The sequence below is a fragment of the Heterocephalus glaber genome, unplaced genomic scaffold (genome assembly GCF_053883595.1).
Source record: "Heterocephalus glaber isolate CG9 unplaced genomic scaffold, H.glaber_assembly_v1.0 deba00001764, whole genome shotgun sequence".
Taxonomy (NCBI): domain Eukaryota; kingdom Metazoa; phylum Chordata; class Mammalia; order Rodentia; family Bathyergidae; genus Heterocephalus; species Heterocephalus glaber.
The window spans coordinates 11,254,397-11,267,450 of record NW_028258461.1 but is presented as its reverse complement, the minus strand read 5'-3'; the positions used below and the strand labels follow the sequence as shown (position 1 = coordinate 11,267,450).

At 51.5% G+C, this 13,054-nt stretch overlaps 1 protein-coding gene across 3 annotated transcripts; it reads left to right on the top strand.

Annotated features, from left to right (window-relative positions):
• Positions 1–6,231: 6,231 nt before the first annotated feature.
• On the top strand, positions 6,232–11,847 carry LOC147821110 (small integral membrane protein 10-like protein 2A). Of its 3 annotated transcripts, none has more exons than XR_015447660.1 (4): positions 6,378–6,548; positions 6,899–6,970; positions 7,870–10,444; positions 10,855–11,847. XR_015447660.1 is itself a non-coding variant. In XM_087202131.1 (2 exons), exon 1 carries the CDS (start codon positions 6,327–6,329, stop codon positions 6,561–6,563), a length of 237 nt encoding a protein of 78 aa, XP_087058257.1. In that variant the 5' UTR covers positions 6,232–6,326; the 3' UTR covers positions 6,564–6,970; positions 7,870–11,847. The 3 variants fall into 3 exon arrangements, 1 of the variants encoding a protein (XP_087058257.1); XR_015447659.1 differs by having other exon boundaries at positions 10,839–11,847; XM_087202131.1 differs by having other exon boundaries at positions 6,232–6,970; positions 7,870–11,847.
• Positions 11,848–13,054: the final 1,207 nt, after the last annotated feature.

Genomic DNA, 13,054 nt, shown 5'->3' with positions numbered 1-13,054 from the left:
TGAGCTAAATCCCCGGCCCTCTTGTTTTATTTTTTTTTAGGAATCCCCATACTGATCTCTGTAGTGGCTGTACTAGATTACATTCCCACCAGCAATGTAGAAGAGTTCTAGTTCTCCCAAATCTTTGCTAGTATTTGTTATTATTTGACTTCTTGATGATACCCATTCTTTCTGGAGTAAGACAGAATCTCAGCGTTGTTTGAATTTGAATTTCTCTAATGGCCAGAGATGTTGAACACTTCTACTGTGTTTGTTAGCTATTCGTAGTTCTTCTGAGAAGTGCCTATTCATCTCAGTTACCCATTTTTAATGGGGTTTTATGGGGAGGGCTTATTTTTTGAATTCTTCATATATTGTAGGTATTAGTACTCTATATGAGGTTCCCTGGCAAAATGTTTTTCCCATTATTTAGGTTGTCTCTACTCTGTTGGTTGTTTCCTTTGCTGTGCAGAAGCTTTTTTATTTGGTATAATCCCATTTTTCTTCTTGATACTATTTCCTCTCTACCTGGGGTTCTATTCAGAAACCCCTTGCCTGTGTCTAAGTTTTCAAGCGATTTACCAATTTTCTCTTCCAGTAGATTAAGTGTTCCTGTTTTAATATCTAGGTCTTTGATCCATTTTGATTTTCTGGGGTGCATGATGATAGATATGGGTCTAGGTTCTTCAGCCAATTTTGACAAGACTTATGTGTTCAGAAATTTGTCCTTTTATTCTGGATTTTCCATAAACGACTTTCAAAATATTTCTTTAATATCCTTTGAAATTCTCTGGCATCAGATTTACTGACTCCTTTTTATTTCTATTTTTATTGGCCTCTTCCTTCTCTCTCTCTCTATGTGTCTCTATATATCTATATCTATAGCTATATATCTGTTCCTAGTCTAGGTAAAGGTTTGTTGTTAATTTTGTTTATCTTTTCAGAGAGCCAAGGTTTTGTTTCATTGATTCTGGTATTGTCCTTTTAGTTTTTATTTCATTTATTTCTGTCTTTTCTTGGAGGTCCTGGGGATTGGATCCAACCACACACACACACACACACACACACACACACACACACACACACACACTAGTAAGGGGCCTACCACTGAGCTTCACATCCTCAGCTCATTTTTCATTTTTTTTTTTTTTGAGATAGACTCTCGGCAAGTTTCCCAGGCCAGTCTGAAACTTGCTCTTGCCAAGCCTGTACTAGAGCACCTGGCTTTTCCAGAGATTTTTATTATATCTTTCTTTCTGCTAATTTTGTTTGGTTTTTGGTTTTGGTTTTGGTTTTTTTTAAGAACTTGAACCATCATTAGGTTATTTATTTGAGATCTGTTTTTTATGTAGTCACTCATTTTTATAAACTTCACTCTTGGTATTGCCTTTGCTATATCCCTCAGGTTTTGGTATGCTGGTACTTTTGTTTGACTCTGGAAATTTAAAATCTCCCCTCTGACTTCTTCAATGGCCTATTGCTCATTTAAAAGTATATTGTTCAGTCTCCAGGTCACTGTGTGCTTTCTGCAGTTTCACTTGCTGTTTATATCTAGTTTCTTTCCACTGGGATCAGAGAAGATGCATGGTACCATTTCCATTTTGTGTGTGCATGTGCGTCTGTGCATGCGTGCATGTGTGTGTGTGGTATTGGGGAATAAACCCAGGGCCTTTGCACTGAACTGCATCATCTTCCCCATTTTACTTGTTACTTTGAGACAGTGACTTGCTAAGGTGCTAAGTTGCCCAGGCTGGGTTTGAATTTTGAGTCCTCCTGCCTCAGCTTCCAAGAGTGCTGACATAACAAGTCTGTACCATCATGCCCAGCTTTGAATTTTTTAACACTTGTTGGGTGGCCTGATATTTGCCTCGTTCCTGGAAAAGTTCCATGTAGTAATGAAAAGAATGCATATTTTGCAGCTATTGAATGGAATAATTTATAAATAGCTACTAAGTCCTTTTGGTGTATACTGAAATAAGACTGATAGTTCTTTCTTGATTTCTCTATCTGGATGAATTTGTGAGAAAGGAATATTGAAGCCCCCCTTTAACATTGGATTGTGGCCCAACTCTCCTTTTAAATCTAGTAGTATTTGTTTTGTGAGATTCAGGGTTCTGGTGTTCACTGCATACAGATTTATACTTGTTAAATTTTCTTGCTGACTTGATTCCTTCATCATTATACGTAGGATAGCTTTTTTATTCTTTGATAGTGGAGCTGGAACCCAGGGCCTTTGCACTCAGCTAAATCTCAGCCACGGAGGCAGTGCAGTGGAATGATCGAGGGGTTTCTGACCCTCTGAGCACTACAAGCGCAGAAACCTGTGTTTCTCACCCCGGGGGATCCAAGGGAGATGCAGTGCACTGTTCTCCAAAGCCAGGCAGCTGTGCAGTCTGCAGCTCTCATTGGTTTAGGCCGTGTGTCTGCGAGGTGCTGGCTTGATGTGGAGCTGAGGCTCTCTCTGTTACTTTTTCCCCACAGAGGGGTGAATCACCCTCCCCAAGCATGATGTCACATGACAGGTGCTGGGACGCTGTGTTTCCCTTGATATGCTACATGCTTCCTCTCTGCGTTTCCCCAGGTCTCCATCTCTCTGCTGTTGGACTCCAGGGTCCCCTCACAGCCACTCTCCTTCACACGTCACTACACACCTGTTGCTTGGGTTCTGTCCTGTGGAGGACCAAGCAAGTGCTGAGCCCTCTGTTTTACTGTCTTCACAATGCCTTCTAACAGATGGATGGAAACAGAACGGAATGTATTTATACCACAACTGGCTGCAGTCTGACCTCTACCAGGAGGTTTATGATCCAAAAGACAGACAGTAACGAGTGTCTGCCCTCAGATATTGTGGGAAGGATTGTTAAATGGTGCGGCTAGTTGGGAACCTTTCTGGCTGTTCTTCAGGAAGTTAAACATAGACTTTCCACAGGGCCCAGCAATTCCACTGCTAGATCTGTACACAACAGAGAAGAAAACACACAAACGTGTACATGAATATGAATAACATTGTTATTCATAGTAGTTGAAAAGTAGAATCAACTCAAATGCCCATCAGCTGGTTGATGGGTGAATAAAATTTGCTGTACCTATAAAATAGCAATCAACCATAAAAATGGAAACACAGATACATTCTATATGATAAACCTTGACAGTTTTATGCTAAATGAAAAAAGGACATCCCAAAACACTACGTATCGTTCACTGCATTTATATGAAATATCCAAAATAGGCAAATCCAAGCGATGGAAAGTGCATTAGTGAGGAAGGTGTGATGGTGCATGCCTATAATCTCGTCACTGGGAGGCCGAGGTGGGAGAATAGCGAGTTTGAGACCAGCCTAGGCAGCTTAGTGAGACTCTGTAACAAAAACTAAACTGTATTGGCGGTTGCCAGGGACCAGTGGCAGTGGGACATGGAGTTTCATTGGTAAGGAGGACAGGGTTTCTTTTCGTGGTGAGAAAAATGGCCTAAAATTGGATCATTTGAAATTGATCAATGCATGTACATAGCATAGGTGCCAAAATAAAACACTTTAATCTGTATAATCAATAAAAAAGACTGAAAATAAAGTAAGATAGTGGTGATGGACGGTTGACACTTTGTGATAACACTACAAACCACAAAATTGCACATTCTCAAAGGATGGATTTTATGAGCTATGAATTAAATTTCAGTACACTTACTCTTTCAAACAGAAACACTAGTTTGTTCATAAACATTTTATTATCTGATTTTTCTGAAGCTAGAGGTCTAGATAAAAGAAATAAAACCACTATGAGCACTTCATTGTAGATGCCTCATTTTAAGAGAAACATTAATAGAGTATTTCCAGAACAAACTCAGATGATAAAGCAACAGATCTCATGAAGAATAATTCAAAGAAAGGATCGTTGCTAAGAGAACAAATATTTAGAAGTCATGAGTGTTCTTGAACTATCTGAAAATCTACCGTGCTAAAGCATTAATCCTCCAGGGCTTCCCAAAATTTACAGTTTAGACCAATGGATTAAGGGTGCTTTTGTACAACAAAAGGTCCTGTCACTTAATCATCATTGCCCCAACTAGAAATTTATCCTTGGTCAGGGATATCGAGGAGGTAAGTTCTACAGCATGGGGAACATTAAAGTGGATGGAATGAATAATTTTTTCCATTCAAGAATTCAGGGCTTCCAAGTTAAGTTTCTAAAATTTATAGTCATTATACAATCACCTATAGTCCTTGGGGGCAAATGGTTTATAGGAAACATAAAATCATGCTTGAGCAAATCTTTAAAATTATTTAATAAAATTTGAAGTTGAGCTCCTAGTAGACAGGATATGTTTGATTCACGGTTTTGATGGAAATCCACTCATCAGTCTCTCTCTTAGCTGATACTGAGAGTTACATTGAAAGTCATTATTGCTCTTGTAGGACTCGAGTGAGATATTTCATTATTTGTTCTCTGTTTATTGCTTCTGTTTCTTGTTCTTCTGTTCTTGTTTTCTTGCCTTTCTGTGGATTACCTGAATTTTTTGAGAACAGCATTTTGGTTCATCTGTATTTTTCATATATGTTTGTGGAATCTTAGTGCTTACCTTGGTTGTTACAACACACAGTCTATTGACAGCCCCAACCTATCGACACTGACATTTTAAAACACTTCGGGTGGTGTCAAAATATCACTTCTGCGAACTTCTGTCTAACCTCCTTTTTTAAAATTATAAATGTGTTCAATATTTCAGCCACATGTATGGAGCATCACATGACATGAGGTAGTTTTTGCTGCTTCCAGCATCAAACATAATTGTTTACACTCACGAGGAGGAGGATAATGTAATATGTTTACCTCTACCTTCGCACATTTCAGCTTTTCTTTTGATTTCCCGAAGTGCTATTGTCCTTCAATTATCATTTCCTTTATGTTTGGGGGAATAAGTTTAGCCATTACTGAAGGGTGGACTGCTGTTGACAAATCCCCTTCATCTTTTTTTCTGAGGATGTGTTTGTTTCCCTTAATTCCTAAAGGTTGTATTAACAGATGTACTACATCTGTTTGGGGGCATTTGGGAAAAGGGACTCGCCCAAATCCTGCTCTGCACTATTGTATCTCCCACCGTTTTCTTAATGCTTCAATTCTGCCTCTTACGGATTTTTAGATTTTTAAGTCAGAAACGTCGCTTGGACAATGGACCCTGTGTATGTGAACCTGCAGGGTTTCTTAAAACAGTTGCGCCTGATGCCTTAGAGACCTTCAGGGGTGAGGTGAACAGGCACTTCTGGAGGGCCAACTGAGGACAGTCTTTGGTAAAACCGGGATGCGGTCGCGGTGACCGCTTTGAAGTCGCAACCATGAGGAAATGTGAGCATTTCTTCGTTTCATTAAGTAGTCAGAAAAGACGCAGGTTTGGGTTGGGTTTGTTTTACGCGGGTGAACGATGACGCGAAACCGCGAAAAAGCTTTCGAGCAAGTCAAGCAAAAAGGCCCTAAATAAGGGCAAATGAAAGCCAGAACACTTGTGCGGCAAGCAGGGCACACGGTGGATTAAGAGACGTGCTTAGGAAGGGAAATTCCCCGGTAAGGACATATTTGCCACCAGCAGATACGCCAGCAAAGGAGCGCGACGCACGCGTGTGAGAGCGGAGTCACCCGTGCTACCCTCGCTGCACGACGCGAACGAAAGCAAGAGAAAGGCGACTTAAAGCCCAGGGGCTTGGCTGTCTGGCTCTCCTGGGGGAGGACGGGGGAGGCTGCCGGGGCGAGTGGGCGGGTGCTTCTGGAAGATCATCCCGAACGGAATCAGCATGGTGGTCCAGACCAGCCAGCCCTCCGCTCCCACCGCAGCCTAGGACTTCTCCAGAGGGGTCCCTGGCAGCAGCGCCTCCCAAGAGGCCCTGGCCTCAGGCTGTGCCTTGGAGCACGGGAGGAGGCGGGGCAGTACCCCCGGGGAGGGTTCCGAGAGGGGCGAGGCTTCCGCCGCAGGGCCGCCCCGTGGGCGTGGCGGGGAGGGCGTGGCTCCCGTCCAGACAGCCCCGTCCTGGGCGGTGACCACTTGGCGGCTCCCGGAAGGGGGCGGGACCTGATAGGGGCGGGGCCACACGGAGGGCGGTCTCGGCGAGGAGGAGGAGGAGGAGGAGGAGGAGGAGCCGCCGAGCGGGCGGCGGGCCTCGGGTCCCCGGCGGGGAGGAGGGGCGGAGGTGGTGGCCAGGGCAGTGGCCCTAGCCGGGGCGGGGGCGAGGGCGGGGAGCCGGCGGGCCGGCGGGCGGGGCTTCGGGGCGGCTGGGGCGCTCAGGGACTCGGGTCCCGCTGCCTCTAGGCTCGCGCTCCTGCGGGTCGCGAGGTCGGCGGGGCCGGCGGCGGCCGGGGCCCATGGCGGCGTCCGCGGCTCTGTCGGCGGCGGCGGCGGCGGCGGCCCTATTGGGCCTGGCGGTCCGGCTATCGCGCTCCGCGGCGGTGCGCGGCTCCTACAGCGCCTTCTGCAAGGGACTCACGCGCACGCTGCTCACCTTCTTCGACCTGGCCTGGCGGCTGCGCTCCAACTTCCCCTGCTTCTACATGGTGGCCTCGGTGATGTTCAACGTGCGCCTGCAGGTGCGGATCGAGTGAGCGCCGCGGCGGTGGCGGTGGCGGTGGCCGTGGCGGTGGCGGTGGCGTTGGCGGCGGCGGCCGGGCCGGCGGGAGGGAGAGTTGCCCGCCCACCGCGCAGGGCCGGGACGCTGCAGGAAGGACGGCGGGGCCACCCGGGGACACTGGGACGCGGCGGGGGCGGAGGCGACACAGCCCGAAGCCTGGGCCCTAGACCTCCCGGCGGGTGGACGCCCAGGCGACCTCAGCACCCGACCCTGGACTCCGCCCGGGCCCCCCGCGGGGACCCGCGCAACGGGTCCTTGGCAGTGGGCTCGCGAAAAATTTTCGGGTTCAGCCGACCTGTTGCCTCACAGGGGCCAAAAGGGGTAAGAAGGAAGCAGGAATTCGGCGGCAGCAGCTTGACTTTCAGGGCCCTGCACTGAAAGGTAGGAGGCTACAGGTTGGGGGGGGGGTGCCTTGACCTCTAGATGTTGAGGCCCCTTGGTGATTTGGGAGAAATGGGGACGACAGCCAGGGAGAGCAGCCCAAAAAGCTACCCAGCTCAGCTAGGAAAAGGAAAGGCAGACATGGGCAGGTGCTGCCCTGCTCCACGATGGGCATCCCAGCGGGTCACGCCATCACCAGCACATGGACAAGAGCCCCCTTCTGCTGTCCCCCAGTCCCTGCCCCGCCTACTCGGGTAAGGATGATGTCACCTGAACCCTGGGAAATAAGGAAGAATGGACCAGAGAAGCCCGGGGAAGGCACAGGGGAGAGCAGATCCAGCCACCCTTCCCCTGCGTCAGTCTCAGGCCAACAGACAGAGAACTACTCCTTCTCTTCTCATCCAGACCCCGGGTCTGCCTGCTTCTCAGTCCTCAGATCCCTGGACCTCACTACCACCCTCCACAGCCCTTCCCCAAACTGCCTCCTGCCTTGCATTTGGGGACGGGGCACTGGCCTCTGTCTGCTCCTGTTGTAGCCCTTGCACCCGAGCCACATCTGAGGACATTTGGAAAGCTTGCAGCTAGGGAAGAGTGGGAAAGGTGTTCTGGCCTGTCCCTTCCCCGGCCTTGCTCATTGGCCCTGTCAGCCCAGGCTCCCTGCAGGGTCTTCCTCTGCCTTCCCAGGAACACAAGCCCACCCTCTAGCCATGGACGGCCCAGGAGCCCACTGTGTGCCCAAGGGATTTGAGAAAGTGGGAGGAGCCCTCTGAGCAGGCTGCAGTGCTCAGACAGGCCAGGAGGGCAGCTGAAGAAGAGGGTTGCGGAGGATGCGGAAAGGAGGACAAGACCCCTCTCGGTGGCTGGGCAGCTCTGAAGCCTCCCTGTTCTTTCTCTTTCAGGCCTTGGTCTTTGTGGATGGTTGCCGCTTCTTCTCTGGCTTTATCAAGAGTCAGGTTCCTGGTCCAGCAGCTGCCTTGGGAGCAGCAGAGTGAAGCGCCTGGCCAGGAGAGGCCCAGGGGGGTGGGGAGGCCCAGGGACCGGGCCTGGCATAGGAAGGAGGCCCATGTTCCCTGGGCACGGAGATCTGCTAAGCAACACTGTGAGGGAGGTGGATTCTCCCACCTACCGAGCCTGAAGGGGCTCTGGGAAGGGGATGGGATCGGAGCTTGGCACACACAGGAGGGGATGAAGCTGACTTGGCCACTGCACTGGAGCTTGATTACCTTCTGCAGGCTTCTCCCAGACCTGGCAGCTTAGGGAGGGAGCACAGAGCTGCCGGGACACCTAGGGACATAGGGGCCCAGGGGTAGGGATTCTGGGGGTCTGGCTCTCCTTGAGGAGAGATTGAGGGTCACAGGAAATGTGGAAGAACAGCAAGCTGAGGAGGGCCACAAGAGGCGGGTCCCAGGCCTTGCTGGGGAGCCACGTCCTCCCCACCGTCCCCACCTTCCTGAGCTTGTCCAAAGGCTCCTCTGCAGTTGTGTGACACCAGCCTCCTAGTTTGCTGGTGGAGTATGATAGTGGCCATGTGGCTCTGGGGACAGAGGTGACCAGGAGGGTGAAGAGATAAACCTGGGGCTGGGATAGGGCCGAGACCCATGGCATGCCTGCATCTGTCGGTCCCCAGGCTCAGGCCCCCATCCCCAGTATCACGTGGGATAAAGCTCATCCCAACTGATGGGATTGGTCCTGGAGTGAAACCGTGGTCCCCAAACAGCCAGGAGCCACCCAGGGAGCACACTTACCCGGTTCCCACCCTCAGCTTCCCTGGCAGTGGTAGCTCCAGGCCCGTGCTCTGCTCAGTTCCTGGGACTGGAACCTGCGGCAGTCTGGCCCCCCAAGGACAGCGTGGTCCCGCCTCCTACCATCTCCACTCCAAAGCTGCCCATTGCAGCCAAGGTCCTGCATGAAGAACTTGGTCTGCCTCACCCTAAAAACAAAGGCTGGAAGACTGCTGTCACTTGGCCCCTGAGGTTTCCCACAGCCTGAGCCCCATGGCTTCCGTCCTTGTGCCAGATCTCCCCCAAGCGCCAAGTCCTGTTGGTCTCCCTGGTTCCCCCTCCCCTGTCTCCCCGGGACCCCCTCTGGTGAACTTTCAGCCTCTGAGTCCACCCAGGGGTGCTCTCTGGGAGCCACCTGTGAGAGACAGGAGCCACACAGGGCTGGAGAAGAGGGAAGCAGGAGCCAGGGCCTCCTAGGGTCTGCGCCCCAGGTGTGGCCCTCTTCCACCCTGGTCCTACCCTCTGAGTGACCGGATGCCCAGCTCTAGCCCCTTCCTGGGCCAGCATGGAAGGAAAGAGGAAGGCCCTTCACTGAGTGTGTGTACGAATTTGAGTGTGCCCCTGTGCACACATGGGAGCAGCATGTGCCTGTGTCTGCTTGTGAGGGTGGTGGCGGTGGAGCTGAGGAGCAGGAGTAGCCATTCCAGGTGCCCACCCTGCCCTGTGCCAGGGGCTGGCCTGGGCCTTGGAGGCCCTCCGAACAGGCAGGGATGAGTGTGCCGCTTTCGGGCCCGACCCTCAGCGGCCCTGCTGCTGTGGACCCCAGGCCTGCCCGGGGCCCTGGCTTGGCCTGTGGCTGTCTGCATCCAAAGAGATTAGTAAGAGAGGGCAGAGAGCAGGCCTCGGCCTCGTGTTCCTGGCACTGGCCTGGCCTTGAGTGGATGGCAAACTGCTTCCCGCCTCCCCTCTGGCCATGCTTTCTCTCCCCCACAGGGCCCTTGCTGCGTGATGGGGTCTCGATGCACTTTATTTATTTGCAGTCTGTCCTGGATGGTAGAACTTCTCCAAAGGCAGACGTGTCGTGGATGTCTTTGTGTTTCTCTGTGATGCCTTCGGCACTGGCCGGAATTGTCAGTCGGAACCTTTGTCTTGTTTCTGGTGTTGTCACATCTTGTTGTCTCCCCAAGTGAAAAAGAAAGCCCTTGCATTCTGCACACTACACAACTGGCTGGAGGCCTCCTGTTTCTGCTGGGGTTTCTGTGAGGGTGAAGGCCTGGGGGAGGGGCAGTCACCAGCTCTGGGGCCAGGAGCAGGGGAGCCTCAGAGGGCCTGGCCCCGCCCAGCAGCCTCCTGCTCAGAAGCCCCAGCCAGGCCTCACTTTTGGGACCACTGCCCCCACCTAGGCCTGCTGCAGCAGAGCCCGGCTCAGGACAGGGCCGTTGGTCCTGTTCCCATCCTTGGTTAAACCTGAAGCAAGTCTGTCGGTCCATTTTAGAGCTGGGTGTTCAAAGTGTTTAGTGCAGCTGAACCTTGAGGGTAAAGGGAAGTGAAACTGACTATCTGCAGGTCACTTTGTGCAGCCTTGAGGCCCCTCTGGAGTGGCAGGTGATGGTTCCCCCCACTGCTTTCCTGGGGACACCTGGAGAGGACCAGCCACCCACCAGGCCATGGACCTGGAAGCCCGCCTCCCTCCCCCAATCTTAGACCCAGACCCTCACTGGCTCCTCAGACAAGCCAGGGAGCCTGGGCTGAGGTGAGCTGGGGGTTTGTGAGAGGGCTGAAAGCTGGGGAGGAGGGCAGGGTAGGAGGCTGGGAGCAGGGATGGAGGTGGGGCAGGGCAGACTCGGTGCAGCGCTGGGGAGGACAGCCCAGCAGGTGCAAGGAAGGCACACAGGGCCCCAGGCGGGAGCGACCCTGGGCACACGGGGTTTGCTCAGACTGAAGTGTTAGGTGCCCTGGTTACATGCAGTTGCCTTCACCAAGGGGTCCCCGAGGTCCGAGCACCCTGACAAGACCCTCCCAGCAGCACTGGTGGGGATGCCATGTGGCATCTGCCACCACAGGAGAGACAGCCCCAGGTTCCTGAGCTTTGCTTCACTCCTCCACATCCCCTTGTCCCGTCCCTGATGGCCTCATCTCCACCGAAGGCATCTCATTGTCCAGCACAGCAAGAAGGAGGGGCTCAGCCCTGGGCCTGGGGCGGAGCCATGGTGACCAGAGAGGACCAGCTCCAGAGGAAGCGGGCAGCCTCGGCCTGCAGTGGCAAAGGAACACACCGGCGGGAGACCCTGAACCCAGCTCTGTCACTTACTTCTGCGTTAGCCCTGCACGCCACACACAACCCCATGCCATTAGGGAAGGCCTTTGGGGTGCTCCTGGGAGTTCAGTGGGATGAAATCTGTCACCATTTGTCACCAGGCCTCACCTGGGGCAGCCTTGATAAAGTGGGAAAGACCCGAGTGGCGGGAACTCACCTCCTGTGAGGGTGTGGTGTCGCCACCCACTCTGTCGGGCTCCTTGCACTGCTACTGGCAGTGGAACCCCACGCTCGCTGCACCCTTGGTCTGCAGCCCAGAGACTCCGAGAGTGGGAGCCCAGTCTGAAAGCCATCCCTGAGCAGAAGCTCTCTTGTGAACTCCTTCCCCTGGAGGGCCAGGCAATTGCGCTGGAAGGAGAGTGCATGCCAAAGGCAGAAGATGATCCTGTTTCCTTCCCCTCTGTCTCTCTCTCTCTCTCTCTCTTCCTCCCTCCCCACACATACAGAGAGAGACTGCATGTTACTATTTTTCTCCATTCAAAGCTACTTAGTGCTCCAGTGTATGAAGAAAGGTAACATCACAGACATTTCCCAAAGTTTCTGGGTTACTTACTGTTTGTTTTTGTTTGTTTGTTTGTTTGGGGAATTTGAGGTTTTTGGTGTCTGGGTTTGGGTTTATGTTTGTTTGATGAATGATGCAGTGACACATGGAAAAGTCGTGATCCTCCATATGCATTCCTAGAAGTGGGCCAAAGGACAGGCATGGTGTGGGACATTTGATCCCATCCCTCATTGTGGTGCCAGGATCCTCTACTCAGTCCAGTGAGGAATGAGTTTCTGAATCTAGAGTGAGAGTTCTCAGTCACAATAGATGTTTAAAATCTTGTTACTGCCTTTCATTGCCTGGAGCTGGGTGCATTTCTGTCACTTTGAGACCTATATAATGTTTAATTTAAGTCACTTCCCTACACATTTTCTTGCTTCATCATCTCCAATTTATTGAGAGCTCAATTCAATCTCCTGGGGCAGAAAACTGGATCCTTTCCCTCTCCTCCCCTTTACCTGGATCTAATCAGGGTTATCGATCTCCCAATTTGACACCTTAAAATCACTTAATTTGGCCTTTTATGGGGCATCCATGATCAGGATGAAACACTTTCCATGCCTATTGACCATTTCTACTTCCCCTTTTAACAATGGGGGAGTACATTTTCTGTCACAAAGGAAAAGATACGTGCCTTTTATCACTGAGTGTTGGGAAATGACTTTGGGTCAGGATGTCAGCTTGGACTCTCTCTGTACCACCCTGACCCATTCCATCCCCACCCACTTTTCTAACCACATGGTAACAATGAATAATGTGTCTTAGAAAGAACAGCCACTCTCACCAGGAAAACATCAGGCCCAGAAGCAGTGGGGATGCAGAGCAGCAAGGGGGACCTGAGGCTCTACCTCCTTGGAGGCTGGGATAGAAAACAGGCCTGAGAAGCCAGGATGCCCAGCAAGCCGAGGTGGCCACGGTTGTGGTAGGAGCCAGAAGGAGGCATTCTGTGTGGATGTAGGAGGCGGAAATATGCTGTCTGCCAAAGACTGGGACCTGGGGTATCTTGACCTGCCTACCTGGGGGCTCCTCAAAAGAAGTGGCCTGCTCAAGCCATGGGGTGAAACAATCTCCTTCAAGTCCCTTCATCCCCAATCTGCCCTGTGCCCAGTGCGTGTCTAGATGCTACGTGACAAAGGACCCAAGTGGTGACTAGAAGTAAATATGTGTGCACACAAAATATACTGCTAGACACATTTCTGTGAAGCTGAAGAACATTCAGGACAAAGTGAGTAACCTAAAGCCCACTAGAGAGGGAAAACAAGCCACCCCAAAATGAATAACAACCAGATTGACAGCTAACATCGTCCCCCACAATGGCTGACAAAAGACAATGCGTCAATAGGGGTTCAGCTACAGGACACAGAAACCACTGTAGCCATTTTACGCAGAAGTTCAATTAGCCCCAGGCCAGGTGCTTGCTAAGTAATTTCAAGCACTGAAAGAGTGAGACTGAGGCTGAGCCTCCAAAACGCCCAGGATTCCACCGCAGAGCTGCCCCACCA